The 12,483-nt window shown below is 39.2% G+C and overlaps 1 protein-coding gene across 4 annotated transcripts in view; it reads left to right on the forward strand.

Moving 5' to 3' along the window:
- The window catches only part of arhgef25a (Rho guanine nucleotide exchange factor (GEF) 25a), a 70,431-nt gene that overhangs the window by 40,414 nt on the left and 17,534 nt on the right, over positions 1-12,483 (forward strand). For 3 of the 4 annotated variants that reach the window (XM_058409589.1, XM_058409588.1, XM_058409590.1), the window contains 5 exons: positions 3,328-3,638; positions 4,710-4,817; positions 9,838-9,962; positions 10,792-10,858; positions 12,042-12,145. In XM_058409589.1, coding sequence (XP_058265572.1) covers positions 3,328-3,638; positions 4,710-4,817; positions 9,838-9,962; positions 10,792-10,858; positions 12,042-12,145 — 715 coding nt within the window. Of the gene's footprint in view, positions 1-1,630; positions 1,683-3,327; positions 3,639-4,709; positions 4,818-9,837; positions 9,963-10,791; positions 10,859-12,041; positions 12,146-12,483 lie in introns of those variants that run through there. The other variant, XM_058409591.1, reaches the window with a different exon arrangement.

Genomic DNA, 12,483 nt, shown 5'->3' on the forward strand with positions numbered 1-12,483 from the left:
TAAATATTGAAATATTATATTAAATAAAATAAATATTACTTTGCCTTTAAATGCTATAGAATATAGACATGACCACAGAGTGGACAGCTCCGAGAGACTGTTGCTTGATAAATCACAATCTATGGATATCACATTTAACAAAGGAATAAAAATTTGTCATTTATAATTTATATTTTAATTCCAAAGATTTTTATTAAAGATTTAATTTTTGTTTTCTTTTCCAATGTGTCAGTTTCTAATCTCTCTCTCTCTCTCTCTCTCTCTCTCTCTCACACGCACACACACACATTACGTTTTACATTACACACATTACACAGGACTGTAAGTTGGGCACTGGTGGCTCATTGCTAGGTTTCTCGCCTACCATGCGGGTTCTTTTCCCAGCCAGCGCCCAAACCCTAGCCATTGGATGCAGTGCCAGTCCCAAGCCCAGATAAAAATGGGAGGGTTGCGTCAGGAAGGGCATCCGACGTAAAACCTGTGCCAAGTAGTTGTGCGGATCAGTTGGTCTGTTGTGGCGACCCCTCACACACGTAGGGAGCAGCTGAAAGATCAACAACAACAACATGGGGTTCTAAGTAGACACAGGACACAGTGAATAATATATATTTTATTGTACCTGAAAAATTTAGACAAATGTAAATTACTGCCTGTTACTTGCATGTTCTTACATGTAATCAGTGTGCTGTTTTGAATGTGGATTGAATACCGGATACATAGTGTATGTCCACAGCTGATTTGTGAAGGATATCATAAACAGTAGGGGATTGTTTGAAACTCCATAATGCCATTGTGTAGGCCTTGAGTTCTGATAACATTCTCTGCCACAGCACTCCACTGAATTTGATTCAGTACGTTTCAGTAGAGCTGTTCATAAGCGCGGACTGCAGACTGATGCTGCTTTTGTCACCGGAGGTGGAAAGTAATTATACTTTATTACTCTAGCCGACTTTATAATCACTAAATATCACGCTCTCCCTCATACATTAATGGTGCCTTTAATTAAAAAATGTTTGTATGAATTAAAGCAGGCAGGAGGCTGTTGTGGTGGGCTTTTGCTCAATTTTATATCAATGAAGTTGTAAAAAAAAATAGATGTGTGAAAATTTAACCCTGCTCCAACCCAAACTTATAGAAATTGCCAGCGCGAGTAGTGCAAGTAGTTGTCTTGACTCTAATTTCATTTCCAGTGTGTGCAGAGACGCGGAGTCGGTCCACCTCATTCACACATTATTCAGCCAAAGCACTGTAATATGATGTGAGAAAGTGGATTCTCTCCTCTGCTCAGCGGGCAGCAGGCTGTAATCCTTCCTCTTGAGATTTGTCTAAATTCCATTCACTCTTTATTATGGTATTAACTTAGAACTGGAAAATTGTGTGAAAATGGAATAACTGATTTTCACAGCAGGAACACTTTCTCCATAAAACAGTCTTGACTCCAGGAGCTTCTGTGATATCACAGGTTTACTCTGACCTGCACAAGAGCAGTGCACTTAGCCACTGTATTCCACCCACTTTGACCTCAGGCCTCTGCTTTTGGAAGTGGACAGAGCATATATCCTGAGTCACCTGGGGCTACTGGAAATCCAAGTATGGCTAAAGAACTATGTCCCTCGGATGTAAGGGGTGAAGCATAAGGAGGAGGATGGAAGCCGAGGGAAGCGAGGAGCGAGATAGATGTGGTGAGAAACTGAAAAACGTTTGCGTCCTTTCCTGTGTGTGAGGATTAAAGAGTGCTTCCTGTGCACATCCCCCCTTGCTCCCTTCCCAGGGTCCTTGTGACACCGGCAGCGTATTCACAGTCTCAGCTGGTCGGGGAATATATTTAGCTCCCCTGGGTCACACTGAAGCCTGGCTAACTGGCGTTGCTCTCTCTTGAGGCTGGCCGGTCTGATCGCTTCGAGTGTGAGTGATGAGAGCTTGAACGGGCAAAGGGCACATTCTCTCTCTCTCTCTCTCTCTCTCTCTCTCTCTCTCTCTCTTTCTCTCAAAGAGTTTCAGAAAAGTACAATATAAAAAAAAATATATTATTCTTTAGAAAAATGCTCCACCATAATTCTAAACATTGACAATTTTATATAGATATTTATATATTATATTATATATATATTATAGATCCATTTATTTTTTCCTTTATTTCCCTTATTTGAGTGGAATTATTTAATATAATATTTACACATTTTAATAACTTTCTGTAAAGTGAACAACTCTCAGATGCTCAGAAACACATTTCTCAATGATTTTTTTGAGGGATTTATTTATTTATTTATTTATTTATTTATTTATTTATTTATTTTCTTCTGCTTGGCAGTCTCTGCATACGGGAAACACTCTACTGAATCCTTAAAGGGTTTTTCTAATTATTTGTATATCTAGAACCTTTATGGATTCTTCAAACCTTTCCTTTAAAGGTGTAACACCCAAATAGCGCACTTTTCTATCAAAGAGAATTAATAGAACCTACTTAGAAAGAAACTCCCATTTAGGAGCCTTGAACAATACCTAATTTTATATAATAAATTGAGAATAAATAACAAATCAACAATTCTCAAATGTGTTCATTTAGCATTATATTTTTTGAAACAAACTTTTGATTACTTAGATATTTACCCTCATTTGTGAAAAGCCTAAATTCGGTCTTTTGGAGAGAGAGTTTATTATTTCATTTTATTTCTTTCTCTAATTTCAATTCAAGAAAGTTTTAATACAGAACACAAATTTATTTGGACCAGATCAGAATTTTTATTGTGCTGGTTGTAGCCCTCAGGCTACATGTTAAACACCCTTGTTCTAAATCAAATGATTTAATATACTTTATGTCAGACCCTCATGTTAGTGTACTCTTGGAAACATGACCTTTACCCTTGTACTGTATATAGCCCCGTATTTCAACCAAAGTCTTTTAATACATCATGTCTCATGCTTGTGAAAACCACATAACTGCAGTCCCTATATGGAAATATAAGCACACCAGTGGTAGTCAGTATGAATGTAGACTTTCCTGAGGTAACAAGTAACGTGAGGACAGTCGGCTGTTTTATCAGTAAAACACGTTTTTACTACGTTAACTCAAGTTACAACAGCTGCCACTGTATTTCTAAAGGCACAGAGCCAGTAAACTTGCGCTCACCATTACTGCCACATAAACACACTGAACAGTAGCTCCTTTATGCCCATGTTTAGTGTCACACAGCTGTGTGTGGTGGTTTTGTGGTTGTGTGTGAATGACTGAGTCATGTTTATGCAAGGCAGCCCTATTTGTTTTTCTTCCTCTGCTCATGCTCTGAGATACATCTTCTCTCTCTCCCTCTATGTGTGTGTGCGCAGATTCGTACACTGCAGCAGGCAGTGAGGGCAGTATCTCCACATCGGTGACCTCTTTACCCCCCCAGGCGTCAGGCAGCTCTGCCCCAAACTCGCCTGGCTCACGTCGCTCTGTCAGTACGCTGAAGAAGTGGCTGACCAACCCGGTGCGAAAGCTGAGTGTCGGGTCAGTCGGCGGGATCAAGGGGGAGAGAGTGACGCGCAGAGTAGATGGAAAAGCACCTCCTCCACCCAGCAGGAGCAACCCTGAACTGGGCAATAGCAGGGCACCAGAGGACCGTGCTACCATCTTTACCAACACAGACAAAGAGCTGGTACAGAGATGCAATACACCCATAATCCCATAACCAAATATACTCATTTTTCCTTTATTAGATCCTATATCATTTCCTTATTATTAGTTTATTTCTATTAGTCGAACATGAGAGTACTATACACTAAAGACTAATGCTAGTGTTCTTTGCATGCAATGCTTTTGTTTATTTTGTTTAAGATAATATTGTATAATGGACCCTATATCATATCTATCTATCTATCTGTCTATCTATCTATCTATGATATGATTACATGATTAATATACAATTAAAGATATTTAATTTTTTATTATTTTTTATTTTAATTATATATATATATATATATATATATATATATATATATATATATATATATATATATATACATATATTTCACTATTCTGAATGCGTGATAATGGTTTAGTCCATAATCACTAGTCTTTAACCCAACACCTTAACCAGATTAGAGTCTAAATAAATAAATATATGTCATTGCTATGTAAGCAAACATTAAAATGGGGAGTGTGATTGAATGCGAAACCAATAAGAGCCAATATTTTTTAAAGGGCAATTATTTCATTTTAGCTAAACTCACCTATGTTGCAATTGATCATGTATAAATCATGAGCTGTGTACAGAATATTAGACTTTTAGCTGTGTATTAGACTGTTAGCATATTCTTCATTAGACCATTATATTATTTTATACTGAATTATATCCAACAGTGAAGCAAACATTTTCCTACCTGTGACTCACCCTGAACTTTACACCGTTTTACACTCAGTTCTCAATCTACACACACACACACACACACACACACACACACACAGATGTTACAGTGATACAGTGAGAGTTGACACACAGTCAGAGTTGACACACACTGAGGTAGCAGCTGACTTGCTGGACTACCCTGTGTTCTGCATCTGTCTTACTGCACACCGTGTGGTCATGTGTTGAAGACTCGACTCCTGTATCCCACTGCGTGATATCTAATAGCAACTCCAGAACTCCAATTAAATATTAAATATTTACTATAAAATGTAGAAGAAGAATCTAATAGTACTAGTCACTGGTTTGTCTGTTTGTGTGTAGGAATGGAGGGATGGTCCATCTGCCTCTGAAGACGCCTCAGGAATCCCACAATCCCACAGACACCAGTTTGATTCCCTTCAGTGCTCCACCTCACTGGGCCCAACTCAGGTGAGTTTAGAGAAAGAGAGAGAGAGAGAGAGAGAGAGATATCAGTGTGCTGTTCTTCCTCTGACTGAAGCTTCCCTGAGGGTCTGGGAGTAAAGTGAGGGAGAACGAGACAGGGACAAGGAAAGGGCTGTCAGGGTCTGGAGTAGCAGTGATGGATGTATGATTTCAGTGTGTGAGAAAAGCCAGAAGGAATTAGACAGCCTCAGCTGGGTCGTTAGTAACCAGGCTGCCTGATGACAAGAGGTGAAAACGTTCACTGATCAAACACACACATACACACATATATCTTTGTACACTGGAGCCAAGGGAAAACAAAACCCAGCTCCAGGCGTCACACACAACGTCACTGTTAATATGCTTCCACTTGATCTAGCCGCTCTCCCGAGTCTTTCAGAGGATCCCTGATCTATCACCTCTCACACCTGCAGCTCCAGCATTGTGATGAAGACAGACAAGAAGTGGCAGTTATTCTGATTTACAGCCCTGTCTTTACCACACACGTCATATGATGTGCTTTGCTTAATTGGAGGAAACTGTTAGTGACAGTGGCATTCATCAAATATGGTGTAGCTTGGGACTAAAGACACTTAAATCACAATGCCAGACAGTTGCGCAGTCTCAGCTTTAAGTACATCCAGTAATGTATTCAGCAAGCTCTTAGAGGATTTGAGGATTTCGCTGTAGTGTGTAATAGAAACAAACATGACATGGTGTGCTGTTGGTGTGATGCTGCTGCCGACACAAAGTTCGATATTTTCTAATAACATGGCATTCCAGTGTGATATATATATATATATATAATGAAACCAAATGAAACCAATGAAACCAAAAATAACCCTCTAGAAATGTTAAATGTAAAAAGCCCCCTTAGTTAATTCCGTAAAAAAAAAATATAGGAATAATTTTGACATACTGTATTTACTATAGTATTTATCCTGCTATTAAATGTAAAAGATAAAAAAAAAAGATAAATAAAAATCCAAAGAATTTAAAGTAAATAAGTACCATAAGTTTTTTTTAATGGTTTAGAATAAAGGGAATAAATGACCCTGAAAATTAAGTCCAGAGAACAAATATTGCCTTTTAATAAATAAAAGGTTCATTTCTGACCTTGGACCGCATTCATATAAACCTTGCTAGAACAATTGCCTGAGCTGTATTGTTTCAGGAAAAGTAATTAACACAGCACAAGAACAAGTATAGGGTGTAATGGACAACATTAATTATAATCGAGCTTTGAAACCTTAGCTAACTCGCTCAGTTAGTCCACACTTAGCATTAGCTTTAATCATGCTTATGTTTTAGCAACATGGGGACAATAAATGTACCCTTATCTACATCAGGTTCTGGGCTGGCTCAACTCTTTCATGGTGCAGTTATCAGTTATGAGGTTATAGTAAGATGTGCCTGTGTGTGTGTGTTTGTTTCTGTGTGTAGGGGTCAGTTGTTGTCCTGTCCTTCTGTCCTTGTATGGAGCGTAAAAATGAGCACAAATCTCCACAAGGATTAAAATCTATACCGGCATAATTACAAGTCAGTGTCCTACACTTGTACTCAGTCATGGTCATTGGACCATTTATTTCTTCAAGGATCACTTCTGGGCACTCCATTGTGGGTGTCATGTGATGTGATGAAGTAAACTAGGTGTGTGTGTGTGTGTGTGTGTTTATGTTATAGGCCCGACCAGACTATGCATAGATGATGATAGTTTCTAGCAAATGTTTTGCAAAGGTGAAGATACATGATTGTGTGCTTTAAGAGCTTTTTCGGTTTTTACTAAACAAAAGTGATTGATGAAGTCACATTAAGCCTGAATGTTGAATTTACTGCATTGACAGGGAGAGAGAGAGAGAGAGAGAGAGAGAGAGAGAGAGAGAAAGCAGTGGATTAAAATAATCAGGTCAGTCTAGTTTAGGTCATGCCCTCATGCATATTTATCTGTTATTACTGTAAACTTCTGAAATCAGGGTTGCTTTCAGTGGTTACTCTCAGTACAGTGGGTCCCCTCAGTATGTTGTGTCATATCCTTGCTGCGTATTTTTCTCTTCACCTGCCTCTGTGCTTCAGACCCTGGGGTTCCTGCAAGAGTTTCTTGTTTGTTGGCTAATGGAAAATTCCTGAATGTACATATAATCGCTCCAGCAATCCAGCCCTCCTCTGTCAAATGGACGGATCCTCTAAGTGTTTTAAACAGCATGCTTTATAACGGTCGTTGCATTTTGCATTTCATACAGCTGCAGCCTGATCCTTTTCTAGCAGAGTGAAGATTTCGTTCTCTCCTCTATTCTCCTACCAGGCAGAACAAAAAATAATGGAGAAACGATAAAAAAAACAGCTTCCCGGAGTCGAATCTAACTTTAGCATAATTTCCTGCAGGAAGCACAACAATCCCGAATTTAGGGCTTTTTTTATTAAACGCCCCTAGAAAAGAAAGTGGACTTCTGGATAGAAAAACAAGGCGTGCATTAAAGGAGGGAACATGATTGAGGGGGGGGGATCTCTCCTGTTGATGCGGCCGGAGCACATCTGAAAATAATCAGTGGCGAAGAGTACGGCCAGGAAACCTGTCAGCCAAGCAGGGGAGTGCAACCTCGAGTCCGAAGCACGGCACCGTTCAACTCGATGCAATTCACAGTGCACACAAAACTGCAAAACACGGCACAGTGCAATATAACACAGCAGGACAGAGCATGAGTGCAGCCGTTCAACTTATACGGTATGATATGAAGTGGACCATTGCTGAAATATTGTAGTGAAATATAAACATTCACTTCTCAGGTAAAATATCAATCCCCTGCGGTGATACTTGAGAATAGTAATAAAGTGGAATTACACTGTACTTTTCACCTCCTGAGTCTGTTACAGCACTAAGCACAGAGAGGATCTGCATTTTATTTTATCCATGCCTCTGTAAATATAGCAAAAGGGTGTTATTCCCAGACACACACCCATACATAAATAATATTTACATATCGCCACGTGTTCGGTTGTGTGTACTTTCTGAACACACACAGTGCAGGAGGTTTAACATGCATGCACTCATTCAGCATGTTTTTCCACTGAACATTCAAAAACAAGAACTGGCCCCAGCAGAAACCAATCAGTCTCGGGATTCTGGATGTTGTTCATTTTTACACCAACTTGAGATATAGCTAGGGAAAAAAATGGCAGCATGCAACAATGTCATTGTTCAATCCATCATGGCTGAAGTGTGTGTGTGTGTGGCTTAACTGTGGTCCATTATCTAATTGAAAATGAATCAGTTTATATAAGATGAGCCGGCAGGGTTTCTGCCTCGCAGCTCCAGGGCCTCTGGGTTTGATCTTGAACTCTTGAAGCTTTTATGAATATCATTATAATGCAGTTATGGCACACAGGTTTACATATAAGCCAAGCTGCATATGTCTTCTGTTAACATTAATATTTAGGACTGTCATAAAAAGGCCAAGGCCTAGCATCCTATCCCTACACCACTCTTAGCTGTGTCTCTCTCAGAAACAAAAACTATTTTTATTTCTTTGTGATGTATTTGTACTGTACAAATGTAGTACTCCATGTAGTTTTTAAGAAATTAAACATAACCATTAGTGCAGGGTGGAAACAGAGCATTTTGACACTCTAAGCATAGCACCAACAAACTGTCTTTGATAGCTCCTCCTCCAGCAGATAGCTCCTCCCCTAACAGATAGCTCCTCCCCCAGGTACCATTAGGTCCTGCCATACCCAATCTAATGCAGGTTTCAAAAACCATTCAACATTTTATTTGGTGTTGGACTTTTAACAAATACCAAAGGTACAGATCCAGTTTCTTGGTAGCAAATGTTCCTGTACTTTGTGCCCCTGATGAAATGCTTTAAGACCGGAGGTCACTTTTGATTTATTTCACATGCCTTCTTTTTTTCTTTGAACAGTAAACATAAGACTTCCAAACTGGACCAGATCTATTCATTCTGGTCCTCTTTCACACCCCCGCTGTAACTGTAGTGGGTCAAGTAAAGAAGAGAAGTGAATACGACTTGACTGTTTCACCCTGCTGTCTTCATGGTGTTAAAGAGGAGGCTGTGAAAAGGCAGAGGCCTCACTCGGTAAAGCTCTGAGAAACACGAAGAGAGAATGCAGCAAGCCGGAGCCCAGCCCTGGAGACGTTCAAGAACTGTGCTTTCGATCACAGCATCAGTGCAGGAATCTCAGTGTGTTTTATATTAGGCTATGTGACTCCAAAGCTGCAATCAGCTCTCGCTGAATCTAAAACTGGCTCTGAATTTCCCAAGTGCTGCAGTAACAGACATGTGGTGTTTATTGCAGGAATTGTGCGGTGCTGGTGCTGCTCTAGAAAAAAGGACATTAGATTGATGTATTGACCCTTCTAATCATTAGTCGTGAACATTTATCAACAGAGAACTATAGAAACTGAGAAACTGGAAGGGCTGCAGAGTGACTGAACGTTTGGCAACGGATTAAGGATCTTTCTGTACCCAGTACAGAGGCAGCTGTCTGTATTTTTTTTAATATTTCAACACAAGATTTATATCTGAAATAATAATTCTGTCATATTTCTGAGCTATTCATCACGTTCCCATTACATGTAAATCTCATGTACCAATTTCTCATTGCTTTTATAAGGGAAACTGTATGATTTATGACGCTGTCCTGAGATTACCTTTCAAAATATGCATTAACAACAAAGACAGGAACTTCGTTTTGTTGTACTTCCCCTCCTACAGCACATTACACAGTTTGGCAGGACCAAATTCCACATTATTCATCATTAACATGAACAATGGCCAGCCATGTCACACTGAATGCTAGCGACATCCTAGCTGTAAAATATCGTAGTAGCAGTGACTAAGCTTGCTAATCCCTCTTATCATTCAGTCACTGTCACTAACACAGTCTGAATGTTCCTTTCCTGTCACCAAGGCAACCTGCACCGTTACAGCAAAACTAAAAGAGCTCAGCTCTTTCTCTGCCAAGCATTAAATACATTTCATAATCCTATCCTCGGCTGTTTTCTCCACAGAATCCCCAGCCCAGTAACCTGCAGCTAGAAGGCAATGGCTCTGTGTTGATGGATGACACTTCTAGCCAATCATCAGTCACTGTGGACAGTGAAGAGGAGCGGAGGAGTGCCTTAGAGAAAAGCATGTACGTTTGGAGTCTAACCTTTAACAATATTAGACCACCAATAGGGAATTTGGAGGTATAGTGTCTTGCATACATATTCACATCCCTAGAAACTTTCCACAATGTGTAGTAGTACAAATTTGAACTAAGAATCTATATAAAAAAATGAATAAATAAAAACATGAAGGTTATTGATCATCATATCAAGCAAGGTGGTGGTAGAAAATGGGCAAAGGTATGGACTCAAAAATACAAGGAATTCCCAGAAGACAGCTGTAAAAGGGGTGAGAATGGGCGGAGCTTTACCTTCTAACAGAGCAAGTAGTTCAAAACCAGGAGTCTGAACCTGTAGAGCTGCTGTTATAGAAAATGAATGACCACTTTCTGACCAGTCAGATTTGAGGTTTCTGCAGTGCTGGGGTAGTATTTCCTCCCATCCACCTTGATTTAGTTTCCATTCAGCCTCTTACATATGTTGCAATTTTCCATTTTGTTTTCACTTTTAATTTAAAGTAAGTTAAAATATATTTTACAAAGCCTCCTGGTGGTCCAGCAGCCCGGGAGCGATTCCCAAGTAGGGCACTAAGTTAACTCTCGGTGCTGGTTCCATGCCCAGGTTAAATTGGAGTGTTGCATCAGGAAGGGCGTCCGGCATAAAACCTGTGCCAAACTGAAACATGCAGACCAAATGATCCGCTGTGGCGACCCCAAACAAGGAGTAGCTGAACGAACAACAACTTAAAATATATTTTACAAGTTGCATCTGCCGGTGCTCCATATCTGACACATCATAATTAAATAATGTCTTTAACCCTCCCTCAACACCCGTCTCCTTTTCTTTTCTCTGCAGGTATGTACTCGAAGAGTTGATTGAGACAGAAAAACTGTATGTAGTTGACCTGGGCCTCATAGTGGAGGTGAGTGACAGTATGCCAGTGACAGTATACAGGAAAAAATAAAATAATTATAGTACATTCCGCCCTCCATGTTCTTTCCCATAATTATCTATGTCAGTTGAGTTCTCTGTTAAACTAAGGAGGTAGAGCTGAGTGGCTCTGTTATGGCAGAGGCCAGGGATAATTGCAAAATGAAGCTGGGAGTGAAGGCATCTATTGTATTGCAATATTTTCCATAATGTTTTTGATGTATTTTTAAAAATATACAATTTTTACAGGTCTTGAAACATGATTAGAAAATATAACAAACTGTACTGCACATTCTTATAATTAATCATCCTGTATCCTGTAAGCATAATGAACATCTATGTTACTATTTATTCAGTTATTTCAATAGAACTTACCAGGTAATAAGCAGACATTTAATGGTTAAATGCATGCTAAGAAGATATTTGCCGTTTTAATATTGACAGTATGTGGAGTGTTACAGAACAGCCTTATAGAGATCATCAGTGTTTCACAATAGCATTAAATGTATTAGAAAATAATCCCAAAACAACTAGTAGTGCATCAGGAGGGGGTTTGGGTTGTGTAGTCAATTATTATACTCTATTAATAATTGCTTTTTGTTTCTAAATATTTGGTTCAGGATTAAATGAGCGAGCCAAGGTCCTTGAAACTATTTTTACAGTGCCACTGTTCAATATCTGCCATATTGTTGAGAGCAGTGAAAGTTCAAAAGCATGCTTGGTGTCTCTATAGTCCTTATTCAAGAGTTGATGACTTACAAGTTATGTGTATTCGGAAGCAGGTGAAGTCACTGAAGTGGCACTGAAATCACATCAGAATACTGGACTTAAGTTCAGGTCTAGTATTATGTATAACTGAGACACGTGTCTGGTTCAATCATACTGCTCCATGTGTGTGAAACTCTCGTGCAACTTAGGAATAATGCTTAAGTCTGTAGTAATGTCCAAGGTTTAAATATCGATATGCACCGAAAAAACTTTGGTCTTCACTGTCCACTCTGAATGGGCCCATGTTTAATTTCACAAATATAGTACAGTGTAAATATTGTGTTTTTGTGCTTAGCACATATGCACTAAATATTAACAGAATATGTTTGTATATTTATGTACAATATGTATGACCATGTGTGTTTTGTGTAACCAAGTGTAGGCCGTGTCTGTGTAATCTCTTCCAGGGCTACATGGCCACTTTAAGCGCTAAAGGCGTACCAGAAGACATGAAGGGAAAAGATAAAATAGTGTTTGGCAACATACACCAGATCTACGACTGGCATAAAGAGTGAGTAGCGTTGCCTGGTTGTGTGTTTTGTCAGTGCTTCTTTTTAACCTTCTGCCTTCAGGTACTTTACTGTTAACGATTTCCAGTGAACATTTTCTCGATATGTATATATTATCTGCTCAGTGTAATGCTTTCTAAGAGTCCTCTAAGTCTTGATTCACTAACAGGTCCAGGATGTGTCCTGTATGTAATTACATTATTTGTATTGTTGTATCTTAATGGAATATTTGCCATCACCGCAAATGCTGTATATCAACGTTTTCTGGTTGGTTGAGATGAACATATAAGGTCCATTATCTCAAATCAATCTTCATTAAGAATATTACCACAAGATCATC

Source organism: Hemibagrus wyckioides, linkage group LG15 (genome assembly GCF_019097595.1).
Source record: "Hemibagrus wyckioides isolate EC202008001 linkage group LG15, SWU_Hwy_1.0, whole genome shotgun sequence".
Taxonomy (NCBI): Eukaryota; Metazoa; Chordata; class Actinopteri; order Siluriformes; family Bagridae; genus Hemibagrus; species Hemibagrus wyckioides.